This window comes from Carcharhinus amblyrhynchos, chromosome 29, assembly GCF_965287045.1.
Source record: "Carcharhinus amblyrhynchos chromosome 29, sCarAmb.v2.hapA, whole genome shotgun sequence".
Classification (NCBI taxonomy): domain Eukaryota; kingdom Metazoa; phylum Chordata; class Chondrichthyes; order Carcharhiniformes; family Carcharhinidae; genus Carcharhinus; species Carcharhinus amblyrhynchos.
In genome coordinates this window covers 4,780,358-4,793,951 of record NC_137352.1, presented here as the reverse complement: position 1 = coordinate 4,793,951, position 13,594 = coordinate 4,780,358, and the positions used below count along the sequence as shown (strand labels likewise).

The following is a 13,594-nucleotide window of genomic DNA, read 5'->3' as shown; positions in this document are numbered from 1 at the left end:
AAACTCCATAGCTACCCCAACAATCTGAAGTGTCATAGGCAGGGAGACATAGCTGAGGTTGACCAACTATGACCTTATTGAATGGAGGAGCAGAGTCAAGGAGTTGAATGACTTACTCCTGATCCTACTACTTATCTTGCTGAGGTGAAGTGCTTCTCCATCAAGAGAATTTTAAATAAAGGTAGTAAATTGCCCCATTTACCCACTGTCAAATCCATCATACCAGCTGCTTTGAGATAGGTATTCACAGTGATATGGGAAAAAACTCATCCTGCTTCTGACCAGCAGAGGCTATAAAGATAAAAAAAAATGGATTACGAGTAAAGCCCTATAAGAAGCATGAGAATAAAACCACCAACTGAAGAAAGTCACTAAACTCATTACTTCCTACAAAACAAAAATCTTCATGCACTTTATTTCTGATTCAAAAAAAGAGGAAATATTAGCAAAAACTTTCCCTTATTTTCTAAGTTTAAGAAAGCAACCAGGTCTTAGCTGTAGTTATCTATGCTTCTCCCAGTATGCAAATACTGTAGAATGAGCACTGCCCGGTAACAAGTTCATTACATACTGCAATATATCAGCACCGAAATGTGTAGGGAACTTAAGGAATATCAAACCGCTTTCAATTTGTAATCAGCTTGTCCGGTATTCAAGTTACATTAAGGGAGAATAATTGCTGCTACGAGGAAGTTGTGGCCCAATCAGTTTCAGACTGCCACTCTATGCTCAAATTCTTATGTCATGTTTGCCAGACCTTCCAACTCAGGCTGGAAGAGATCCAGGTAGTGCAGCTCTTCCCCAGCAAAGTCCAGCTCCATCAAGCCCCCACTTTTTTTTCTTAAGTGGCACTAGCTGCCTTAAATCAGATGCATTAAAGGTCTCATTGAAATTTAAAGGTGCTTGACAGGCCAGGGAGAGGGTAAGTGCCTAATGCAACTGGAAAGGATTTGAGGGGCAGAGCAGAATGGGAGATTCGGAGGTAATGAGGAAAGGGGGTATCCACGGTGATGGTGGTGGTGGTGGGGGGGTGGGGTTGGGGGAGGATCAGGTCATTACAAAGATGGTGTCAATCAGGGTCTTCATAGTTGTTACACGGAAGTTAGAAGAGGTTTAAATTCCAAACTTTTTTGAGTAACTATTGATGCAACCCTGTCAGGATCATGTGAAGTTTACAATTTAAACATGTTTCCAGATGGCTCTTAGCACCTAATAATTACACTGGGCATGTCAGCACTCCTGAGCATTTGCCATGCAGACCCTTAGCTGTGAAGGCCTGAGGGGTTCCCAGTGTATCTTCAGGGTGTACCCTTATGGTGGCATTGGTATACATGGAAGTTACAGCCTAGTGTTTTAAACAACTCTTCTTCTTCCACTTTGATCTCAAAGATGAGTAAATGACCATAATACCAAATCTAAATCACTATACAAATTAAAATGCAAACGAATAGAAGATTTGATTTCCTAAAATCCAAAAGTTAAGAAATTTGATTGCAGTTGAGGCATTAAATGGAAACAGCGGATAGAAAGAAAATATTTCAGTTGAATAAAATGACTTGGACTAGGGACCATAGCCTAAAAATTAAAGCTAGGCATTTCAGGACTAAAGATAAAATATCCTTCTCCACACAAAGGGCAGCGGAAACTTGGAACAGTCTTTCACAAGTTACAGTTAATGCTAGATCAATTACTAACACTAAACCTGGGATTAATAGATTTTTGATAAAACGGCAATCACCTAAAGAGCTTGGTTCAGTGACAGCACACTCACTTGTCAGGAGACTGGATTCAAGAATTATTCCAGCCCTGGAACTTGTAAAAAGGAAATCATTCGATACAGCATTTGTGAAGTGTTGCATTATTGCAGATGCTTTTTTTCAAGAGGAAAGAGGCACTCATCTCCTGCTACAACACTACTAAAAGGATAATTTCACATTCGGACATCTTTCTGCATACAAATACTTGTGGCACGACAACATAAGTTTGTTGCATCTCGTCCAAGCCAATGTTTTATTCTCTGCATGAAATGTCTCCACACTATCAGGACAACTTTCTATTAATTTCTCCCCTGCTTAATTTTCCTGAAATGCATTTACACTATTCATCTCAAAGGAAAAAGACTTGCTACAGCACACTTCATAACCTCAGGAAAAACAAAGACGTTTAGAAACAATTAAGAATTTAGCCACTGTCATAATTTAGGAAATGTGACAGCCAATTTATGCACAGCAAGCTCACACATTCAGCAATGGGAACAGAGAACTTCAGAGCAGAAGGTGGCGTTTCAGACATTCAATGCAACAATGATCAGATCACATTAAGTGATCTTGATAGAGAATAAATATTGGTCAATACAGGTGGAATAGGTGCTTCAGCAAAGTGTCATAGAATCTTACACCCACCTGAGAATTTAACATCTCATCCAAAAGAGCGTAGTTCCAATGGTGCTTCACTCCTTCAGTCGTGTACTGGAATGCCATCCTAGATATTTTTGTTCAAGTCTCTGGAGCAAAACTGAACTTCTGACTCTTTAGTGACAGAGCTAGCAATTGAATCACCACTTACTCCGTGTGATAGCCAATTCCACATTTTTACCACTCAGGAGAAAACTGTTACTCCTGAATTCTCAACTGGGTTTCTTTGAGACAATCATTTATTTGTGATCCTGTGCTTTGAACTCTCTATAACTGGAAATATGACCCCTATGTCTACACTATCAAACCCTGTCATAACTTGGAAGATTTCCAACAGGCCAGACCATAGTCTTTACAAAAAAAAATGCCTGCCTGTTCAGACTTTATTAAAGTAATTTATTTTTAAAATTTGCTTAAGGGATGAGCGCATCACTGGCAAGGCCAGCATTCATTATTCACCACAATTGCCCTTGATAAAATGTCAGCAAACTGTCTTAAACTGCAGCAATTTACATGGGTGTAGCGGGTACACTAAAAGTGCCGTTCGGACAGATGTTTTAGAATATTGGCCCAGTGACAGTGAAGGAATGGCAATATAGTTCCAAGTCAAAATGGAATGTGACTCAAGAGGGAGCTTGCAGACAGTGGTGTTTCCCTGCAACTGCAGCCTCTCCAAGGTGGTTGAGGCACTGCTGAAGAAAGGTTGGCAATGAGCTGCAGTGCATTTTGTAGATGGTACACACTGCTGTCACTGTGCATTGGTAATGGAAGGAATGAATGTTTATGCTGGTGGACAGGGTGCCAACCAAGAAGGCTGCTTTGTCCTAGTGTCAAACTTCTTGAATGTTGGTGGAGCTGCATTCATCCAAGCAAGTGGAGATTATTCCATCACATTCCTGTATTGTGCTTTGTAGGCGGTGGCCAGGCTTTGGGGAAACAGGAGGCAAGTTACTTGCTGCAGGATTCCCAGCCTCTGACCTGCTCTAGTAGCCACAATGTTTAAATGCCTGGCCCAGTTCAGTTTCTGGTCAATGGGAACCTCCATGCTAATAGTTGCGGATTCAACAATGACACTGCCAGGGCACGGTAGCACAGTGGTTAGCACCGCTGCTTCACAGCTCCAGGGACCTGAGTTCGATTCCTGGCTTGGGTCACTGTCTGTGTGGAGTTTGCACGTTCTCCCTGAGTCTGTGTGAGTTTCCTCCCACAGTCCAAAGATGTGTGGGTTAGGTTGATTGGCCTTGCTAAAATTACCCCTAGTGTCCTGAGATGCATAGGTTAGAGGGATTAGTAGGTAAATATGTAGGGATATGGGGGTAGGGCCTGGGTGGGATTGTGTTCGGTGCAGACTCGATGGGCCAAATGGCCCCTTTCTGCACCGTAGGGTTTCTATGAATGCCAAGGGGAGATGGTTGGATTCTCTCTTGTTGGAGACAGTCATTACCTGGCACTTGTGTGATGTGAATGTTACTTGCCACTTATCAGATCAAGCCCGAATGTGTCAAGGTCTTGCTGCATATGGACGTGGACTGTTTCTGTAGGAGTTGCAAATGGTGAAAATTGCAAAATTATCAGCAAACATTCCCATTTCCCATCTTATGAAGAAGCAGCCAGAGAGAGTTGGGCCTAGTGTGTAACTTTAGGAACTCCTGCAGGATGTCCCAAGACTGAGATGATTGGCTTTCAACGAGACCATCTTCCTTAGTGCTAACTATTGGAAAGATTTCCCAGATTCCCAGTGATTTAAATCTATGGTTCCTTGGTGCCATTCTCAGTCAAATGGTAACCTAATATCAAGGGCAGCCTCATTCACATAACTTTAAGTTCAACTCATCTGTCCATGTTTGGACCAAGGCTGTAACGAAGTCAGGAACTAAGTGGCCCCAGCAGAACTCAAAGTGAACAGTGAGATTATTGCTGTGCAAGTGTTGCTTAGACACCTTCCATCACTTTACTGATGATTGAGACTGATGGGCAGTAATTGGCCAGATTGGATTTGTTATACCTTCTATAACCCTCAGAAATTTTCCACATTGTTGGGTGAATGCCATTGTTGTATTTGCACTGGAACAGCTTGGCTAGGGATGAAGCCAGTGCCAGAGCACAAGTCTTCAGGATCATAAATTGGATATTGTCAATGCTCATATTCTTTGGCGAACCCAGGGGCTTCAGCCGTTTGCTGATACTATGTAGAATTAATTGAATTGGCTGAAGATTGGCAATTGTGATAATGGGAATCCCAGGAGGAGATCAAGATTGCTCATCCATTTTTGGCTGCAGGTGGTTGGTGTGAAGCACTGAGGGACATTCCACTGATTTAAAAGATGCTGTACAATTACAAATTCTTTCTTCCCAAAAAGTCAAACCAGCTGGTCTACACACTGCAGCTCCATGCAACACAACTTGGATGGCACAGTGTTGTTGCCTCAGAACACCCAGGACCTGGGTTCAATTCCCAGCTTAGGTCACTGTCAGCATGTTCTCCCCACATCTGTGTGGATTTCCTCTGGGGGCTCTGGTTTCCTCCTCATCCAAAAGACAGGTTAAGTGCATTGGCCATGCTAAATTGCACTGTGTCCAAAGATGGAGGAATTGCTTCTCAGGTAGAGTGCTTCCTGCTGCGGTAGTCAGCAGGAAAACACACCAAATCTTCTAAACTAGCCTCGTTAAATGATTTACCAGAGTGCTTGGTACCGCATTCAGTGGCAGGCCAGGTCTGGATGGGATTTAGTCTGCCATCATGTGGGGTGCCACATCAAAAAGGTGTCCAACATCACTGACCCACTACTGGAGAAAGATGGTGGACCACCTGGAAATTAAGATGGATCTCCACAAATTCTCTGTATGGGTGTCCTGAGGATGAAGATAGTTCACTAGGAACCTACTGAAGCGGGCACCAGCAAAGATCCTGCTGCAATTCGCACAGACATGCAAATGATTTCTGCCCCTCCCATCATGTTCTCCCACCAAAGACGCCAGCAGGGGCTTGGAAGAATTCCGCCCACTGAGTTAAGTAGCATGCATGATAGCAAGCCTCATATTTCACTGTACATAAAGCCAGTGAAACACAGACAAGCAAGCTCACTGCGCCTACACCAACTTCCTAAATACACACACCAAGAATTGTGATACAGAACACTAAATGATGCAACCCTAAGGCTCCGCAAAACTGCTCTGCCATTCAATAAGATCATGGCTGATCTTTTATCTTCACTTTGCCACACTCCTTTAGTGCCCAAAAACTGATCTTAGTCTTGAATATACTCAACTAAGCATCCTTTGTTAATGTAATTTTCCTTAATTGATGCAGAAAATACACCGTGTCCCTATCCACATTTTCTGGAAAATCTCAGCAAATCTAACTGTTCAGCTGAGCTCTGACGAAGGGTCATCGTAACGTTGGCTCTATTCTCCCCACAGATGCTGTCAGACCTGTTGAGATATTCCAACATTTTCTGTTTTTGTTGTATGTTCCAGTGTCTGTGGCATTTTGTTTTTATCCTTATTTTCTACTGCTTTTTTTATCCTGAATTTTCTTAGTCTTGTTTCCACAGCACTTAACGAAGATAACATTTTCCAGACTTTTTTTATTCAGTGATGGGAAGTGGTTTTATTGGCCATCCCTACTGCTCCTGAGGTAGTGAACTGTGTCCATGTGTTGTAGGCACACATACAGTGCTGTTGGGAAGGGAATTACAGCAACACTGACTGGATTCCAATTAGTGATGACCTTTTTAAAAAAATGTTAATCCTGTCTTAAAGTTACAAAGCTATTGCGCAGAGTGAACAGGGCAAGCCCTTAATCCATCTCCTTGCTTGTTGCAAAAACCTATTAAAATTGAATCCAATTCATGGTCTCCACAAAAGAAAGATACCAGGTCCAAGCTGAGAAGGACAAGCATTACATCTGATCTCATGCTTGAAGTTAGTCAAAAGGCCGAGCCTCCTGGTTGACTTCCACACTGTTCTCCAGCTGAGGGGCACTATGGCACTTGGTCTTGCCCAAGATCAGGTAACTCAGTAGAAACTTGGCATTAAATATGAAGCCTTTATGTTCAGTATTGCAGTCAGTTCATACATTAATAAGGGATAAAAAAAGACAAATAACACTGCTGTTTTAAATTTCCATTTAACAGTAGAATAGAGCACATTTTACACACAGCTTTCAAAAACTCATGATCACCAGCAGCACGCCTTGATACTTTACAGTTGCACAGCAGCCATCAAGGAATTGCAACTTTACAACCAAAGTCAAGCAAGGAAGTCATTCCAAAAAGCATGTAGGGAAAATTGTCCCTCACTTTAAGCTCTAACACCACTTTCTACACTTCTAATCCAAAAACACAGCAAAATCTCAGCTTGCACCATTTAAAATCTAAATTGTAGCTTGCTATCAACATAGAAGGATCAATATAAATACTCAAATGCTAACATCTAGCACACATTTAACAAAATCACGAGCGCAGCTACACAACAAACTGTCTCAAGTGACAAACAGGTGGAACCTAAAGTTTACATTTTCCCCAACAATACTGCAACCTCAAAAAACCTGTATGACAGAAAACAAATATGAATATGACCAGGGCAATATATTCTAATGACAATAACACAGAAACTCAAAGTTCACCAACTATACCTTAGACTAACTCCTAACTTTTATGTTTCGGCATAAATGAGGAAAAACGAGCATTATATTGCTTAAAAAGATAACATTCCATTTTAAACCCCAACATGAACTTCCAAACACCACAAGTAGGTGAGCTACTTTACACAGTTCCATCTTGAACTGTTTTAATGTGGAATGATGATGTGTCACATTTGGATACTGACCGCCCTCTCTCCACACTAAAACTTACTCTACACCGAAGGAAACAGATTTAATACCAAGAAAAAGAAACGGTAGACGGTTGAAATAGAATCAGAAATTGTTGGTAATACAACAGCTGCAAAAATAAAAAAAACGTTTCAGATTCATTAGCAAGGGCTCTGACAAAGGATCTCCAACCAGGGCTTTCAAGCCTCGATACCCTATGAAGTATATGTTCAGCATATTTTTTGCAGTCAGCCCCACTGACATAATTTGAGTGTTTTGGTGGAAAATGATAGCTAAAGAAAAGAAGTATTATTTAATCCAGCCTAAGAGCAGACTGACGTGGTGGGGCATCAGAACCCAACTGCGCTCATTTAAACAGGAATTATGAGTCAAGCAAAAAGAAAGCATTGATCAATAGTGTCTTGATTGTTCTGAAAGGGGAAAAGAGGTAATCTTCTGTTCAGATTTGCTTAACTACTTCTCAAACCATCATTTAAACCAGAATATAATTTAAATATTTCAGTGGAAAGCGTTAACTGAACGAAGAAAAGTTTGTTAAAAAAAAGTCCTGTTTAACCTAAGCTGAGAGCAGACTGACTTTGTGGGGCATAAGAAAGAAGATGCATTCATTTAAAACATGAATTAGGAGACAGGAATAGCATTTACCGATAGTGATTGTCCTGAAAGGGGATTTCTGTTCAAATTTTCTCACCCACCTTTCAAACCAACATTTAAACCACACTGTCATAATTTGAGTACTTGGGTGGAGAATGCGAACGAAGTAAAGTTTGTTTGAAAAATAAGTGTTATTTGACCGAACCTAAGGACAGACTGGACTCATAGGTTACTACAAGTGAGCAGTACTCATTTAATCAGGAATTAGGAGGCAGGAATACATTTATCAGTAATGTCCTGACAGTTCAGAAAGGGGAAACAGGCAATTCAGCTCAGTATTGAGGCCAGATTCTCTCCCCACCTCTCAAGCCACCATTTGAAGCACACTGAGGGGGGTATTTTGATGAAGGAATGGGGAGTTTGATCCTGAAGGGGACTGCGGCCTAGCTCAGGCTCAACCTGGACTTTCCTAAAGCGGAGAGGGGAGGAGGAGAAAAGGAAGGCCGCGCTGTGCGCTCTCTCACCATCTTGGAGTCGTCTGGAGACCTCTTCCTTGGCTGGGTGAACTTGCCGCGGCGCTGACCGAGGGGGATGCCGCTGAGCTGGAACCGGCGGGCGGGCGGACTCTCGGCGGCGATCGGGGCGCCGGCAAGATGGCGGCGGCGGCCACGTCTCCAACCGGAAGTCAGGGCGCCGGGGGTTCAAAGGGCAGCGGTAGCCCCAGACTCATTCACAACAACAGGAGCAAAGACCGCACTGTAACCCCAAATACTATAACCCCAATCACTGTAACCCCAAATACTATAACCCCAATCACTGTAACCCCAAATACTATAACCCCAATCACTGTAACCCCAAATACTATAACCCCAATCACTGTAACCCCAAATACTGTAACCCCAATCACTGTAACCCCAAATACTATAACCCCAAATACTATAACCCCAATCTCTGTAACCCCAAATACTATAACCCCAATCTCTGTAACCCCAAATACTATAACCCCAATCACTATAACCCCAAATACTATAACCCCAATCACTGTAACCCCAAATACTATAACCCCAATCACTGTAACCCCAATCACTGTAACCCCAAATACTATAACCCCAATCACTGTAACCCCAAATACTATAACCCCAATCACTGTAACCCCAATCACTGTAACCCCAAATACTATAACCCCAAATACTATAACCCCAATCACTGTAACCCCAAATACTGTAACCCCAATCACTGTAACCCCAAATACTATAACCCCAATCTCTGTAACCCCAAATACTATAACCCCAATCACTGTAACCCCAAATACTATAACCCCAATCTCTGTAACCCCAAATACTATAACCCCAATCACTGTAACCCCAAATACTATAACCCCAATCACTGTAACCCCAATCACTGTAACCCCAAATACTATAACCCCAATCACTGTAACCCCAATCACTGTAACCCCAAATACTATAACCCCAATCACTGTAACCCCAAATACTATAACCCCAATCACTGTAACCCCAAATACTATAACCCCAATCACTGTAACCCCAAATACTATAACCCCAATCTCTGTAACCCCAAATACTATAACCCCAATCTCTGTAACCCCAAATACTATAACCCCAATCACTGTAACCCCAATCACTGTAACCCCAATCACTGTAACCCCAAATACTATAACCCCAATCACTGTAACCCCAAATACTATAACCCCAATCACTGTAACCCCAATCACTGTAACCCCAAATACTATAACCCCAATCACTGTAACCCCAATCACTGTAACCCCAAATACTATAACCCCAATCACTGTAACCCCAAATACTATAACCCCAATCACTGTAACCCCAAATACTATAACCCCAATCACTGTAACCCCAATCACTGTAACCCCAAATACTATAACCCCAATCACTGTAACCCCAAATACTATAACCCCAATCACTGTAACCCCAATCACTGTAACCCCAAATACTATAACCCCAATCACTGTAACCCCAATCACTGTAACCCCAAATACTATAACCCCAATCACTGTAACCCCAAATACTATAACCCCAATCACTGTAACCCCAAATACTATAACCCCAATCACTGTAACCCCAAATACTGTAACCCCAAATACTGTAACCCCAATCACTGTAACCCCAAATACTGTAACCCCAATCACTGTAACCCCAAATACTGTAACCCCAATCACTGTAACCCCAAATACTATAACCCCAATCACTGTAACCCCAAATACTATAACTCCAATCACTGTAACCCCAAATACTGTAACCCCAATCACTGTAATCCCAAATACTGTAACCCCAAATACTATAACCCCAATCACTGTAACCCCAAATACTGTAACCCCAATCACTGTAACCCCATCACTGTAACCCCAAATACTGTAACCCCAATCACTGTAACCCCAAATACTATAACTCCAATCACTGTAACCCCAAATACTATAACCCCAATCACTGTAATCCCAAATACTGTAACCCCAATCACTGTAACCCCAAATACTGTAACCCCAATCACTGTAACCCCAAATACTGTAACCCCAATCACTGTAACCCCAAATACTATAACCCCAATCACTGTAACCCCAATCACTGTAACCCCAAATACTATAACCCCAATCACTGTAACCCCAAATACTATAACCCCAATCACTGTAACCCCAAATACTGTAACCCCAATCACTGTAACCCCAAATACTATAACTCCAATCACTGTAACCCCAAATACTATAACCCCAATCACTGTAACCCCAAATACAGTAACCCCAATCACTGTAACCCCAATCACTGTCACCCCAAATACTATAACCCCAATCACTGTAACCCCAAATACTATAACCCCAATCACTGTAATGCCAAATACTGTAACCCCAATCACTGTCACCCCAAATACTATAACCCCAATCACTGTAACCCCAAATACTATAACCCCAATCACTGTAACCCCAAATACTGTAACCCCAATCACTGTAACCCCAAATACTGTAACCCCAATCACTGTAACCCCAAATACTATAACCCCAATCACTGTAACCCCAATCACTGTAACCCCAAATACTATAACCCCAATCACTGTAACCCCAAATACTATAACCCCAATCACTGTAACCCCAAATACTATAACCCCAATCACTGTAACCCCAAATACTGTAACCCCAATCACTGTAATCCCAAATACTATAACCCCAATCACTGTAACCCCAAATACTATAACCCCAATCACTGTAACCCCAATCACTGTAACCCCAAATACTATAACCCCAATCACTGTAACCCCAAATACTATAACCCCAATCACTGTAACCCCAAATACTATAACCCCAATCACTGTAACCCCAATCACTGTAACCCCAATCACTGTAACCCCAAATACTATAACCCCAATCACTGTAACCCCAAATACTATAACCCCAATCACTGTAACCCCAATCACTGTAACCCCAAATACTATAACCCCAATCACTGTAACCCCAATCACTGTAACCCCAAATACTATAACCCCAATCACTGTAACCCCAAATACTATAACCCCAATCACTGTAACCCCAAATACTATAACCCCAATCACTGTAACCCCAAATACTGTAACCCCAAATACTGTAACCCCAATCACTGTAACCCCAAATACTGTAACCCCAATCACTGTAACCCCAAATACTGTAACCCCAATCACTGTAACCCCAAATACTATAACCCCAATCACTGTAACCCCAAATACTATAACTCCAATCACTGTAACCCCAAATACTGTAACCCCAATCACTGTAATCCCAAATACTGTAACCCCAATCACTGTAACCCCAAATACTGTAACCCCAAATACTATAACCCCAATCACTGCAACCCCAATCACTGTAACCCCAAATACTGTAACCCCAATCACTGTAACCCCAAATACTGTAACCCCATCACTGTAACCCCAAATACTGTAACCCCAATCACTGTAACCCCAAATACTATAACTCCAATCACTGTAACCCCAAATACTATAACCCCAATCACTGTAATCCCAAATACTGTAACCCCAATCACTGTAACCCCAAATACTGTAACCCCAATCACTGTAACCCCAAATACTGTAACCCCAATCACTGTAACCCCAAATACTATAACCCCAATCACTGTAACCCCAATCACTGTAACCCCAAATACTATAACCCCAATCACTGTAACCCCAAATACTATAACCCCAATCACTGTAACCCCAAATACTGTAACCCCAATCACTGTAACCCCAAATACTATAACTCCAATCACTGTAACCCCAAATACTATAACCCCAATCACTGTAACCCCAAATACAGTAACCCCAATCACTGTAACCCCAATCACTGTCACCCCAAATACTATAACCCCAATCACTGTAACCCCAAATACTATAACCCCAATCACTGTAATGCCAAATACTGTAACCCCAATCACTGTCACCCCAAATACTATAACCCCAATCACTGTAACCCCAAATACTATAACCCCAATCACTGTAACCCCAATCACTGTAACCCCAAATACTATAACCCCAATCACTGTAACCCCAAATACTATAACCCCAATCACTGTAATCCCAAATACTATAACCCCAATCACTGTAACCCCAAATACTATAACCCCAATCACTGTAATGCCAATCACTGTAACCCCAATCACTGTAACCCCAAATACTGTAACCCCAATCACTGTAACCCCAAATACAGTAACGTCAAACACTGTAACCCCAAATACTATAACCCCAATCACTGTAACCCCAAATACTATAACCCCAATCACTGTAACCCCAAATACTATAACTCCAATCACTGTAACCCCAAATACTGTAACCCCAATCACTGTAACCCCAAATACTATAACCCCAATCACTGTAACCCCAAATACAGTAACCTCAATCACTGTAACCCCAAATACTATAACCCCAATCACTGTAACCCCAATCACTGTAACCCCAATCACTGTAACCCCAAATACTATAACCCCAATCACTGTAACCCCAAATACTATAACCCCAATCACTGTAATGCCAATCACTGTAACCCCAATCACTGTAACCCCAAATACTGTAACCCCAATCACTGTAATCCCAATCACTCTAACCCCAATCTCTGTAACCTGAAATGCTGTAACCCCAATCATTGTTACCCCAATCACTGTTACCCCAATCACTGTATACAACTGACACATCACTGTAACCCCAAATACTGTAATCCCAATCAATGTAACTCCAATTACTGTAACCCCAAATTCTGTAACCTCAATCACTGTAACCCCATCACTGTATACAACTCACACAGCACTGTAACCAAAATCACCGTAACCCTAATCACTGTATAAAACTCACACAACACTGCAACCCCAGTCACTGGAACCCCAATCACTATATACAGCTCACACTGCACTGTAATCCCAATCACTGTAACTCCAATCACTGTAATCCCAATCACTGTAACCCCAATCATTGTAATCCGAATAACTGTAACCCCATCACTGTATACAGCTCACACTGCACTGTAACCCCAATCACTGTAACCTCAAGCGCTGTAACCCCAAGCACTGTATACAATTCACGCAGCACTGCAACCCCAATTACTTGAATCCCAATCAATGTATACAATTCACATGGCACTGTAACCTCAATCACTGCAACCCCAATCAATGTAATTCCAATCATATATACAACTGACACAGCACTGTATCCACATTGATTATTTACAGTTCATACTCTTGATGCTGGGAAGTCAGAGTGTGACAGC

General features: G+C 41.9%; 1 protein-coding gene across 2 annotated transcripts in view; it reads right to left on the bottom strand.

Annotated features, from left to right (window-relative positions):
* LOC145359789 (coatomer subunit delta) overlaps positions 1 to 8,509 on the bottom strand; it is a 37,291-nt gene extending 28,782 nt beyond the window's left edge. For both annotated transcript variants that reach the window (XM_080214566.1, XM_080214567.1), the window contains exon 1: positions 8,367 to 8,509. In XM_080214566.1, the coding sequence (XP_080070692.1) occupies positions 8,367 to 8,369 (3 nt within the window). In that variant the 5' untranslated portion in view covers positions 8,370 to 8,509. The remainder of the gene's footprint in view (positions 1 to 8,366) is intronic.
* Between the last annotated feature and the right edge of the window lie 5,085 nt (positions 8,510 to 13,594).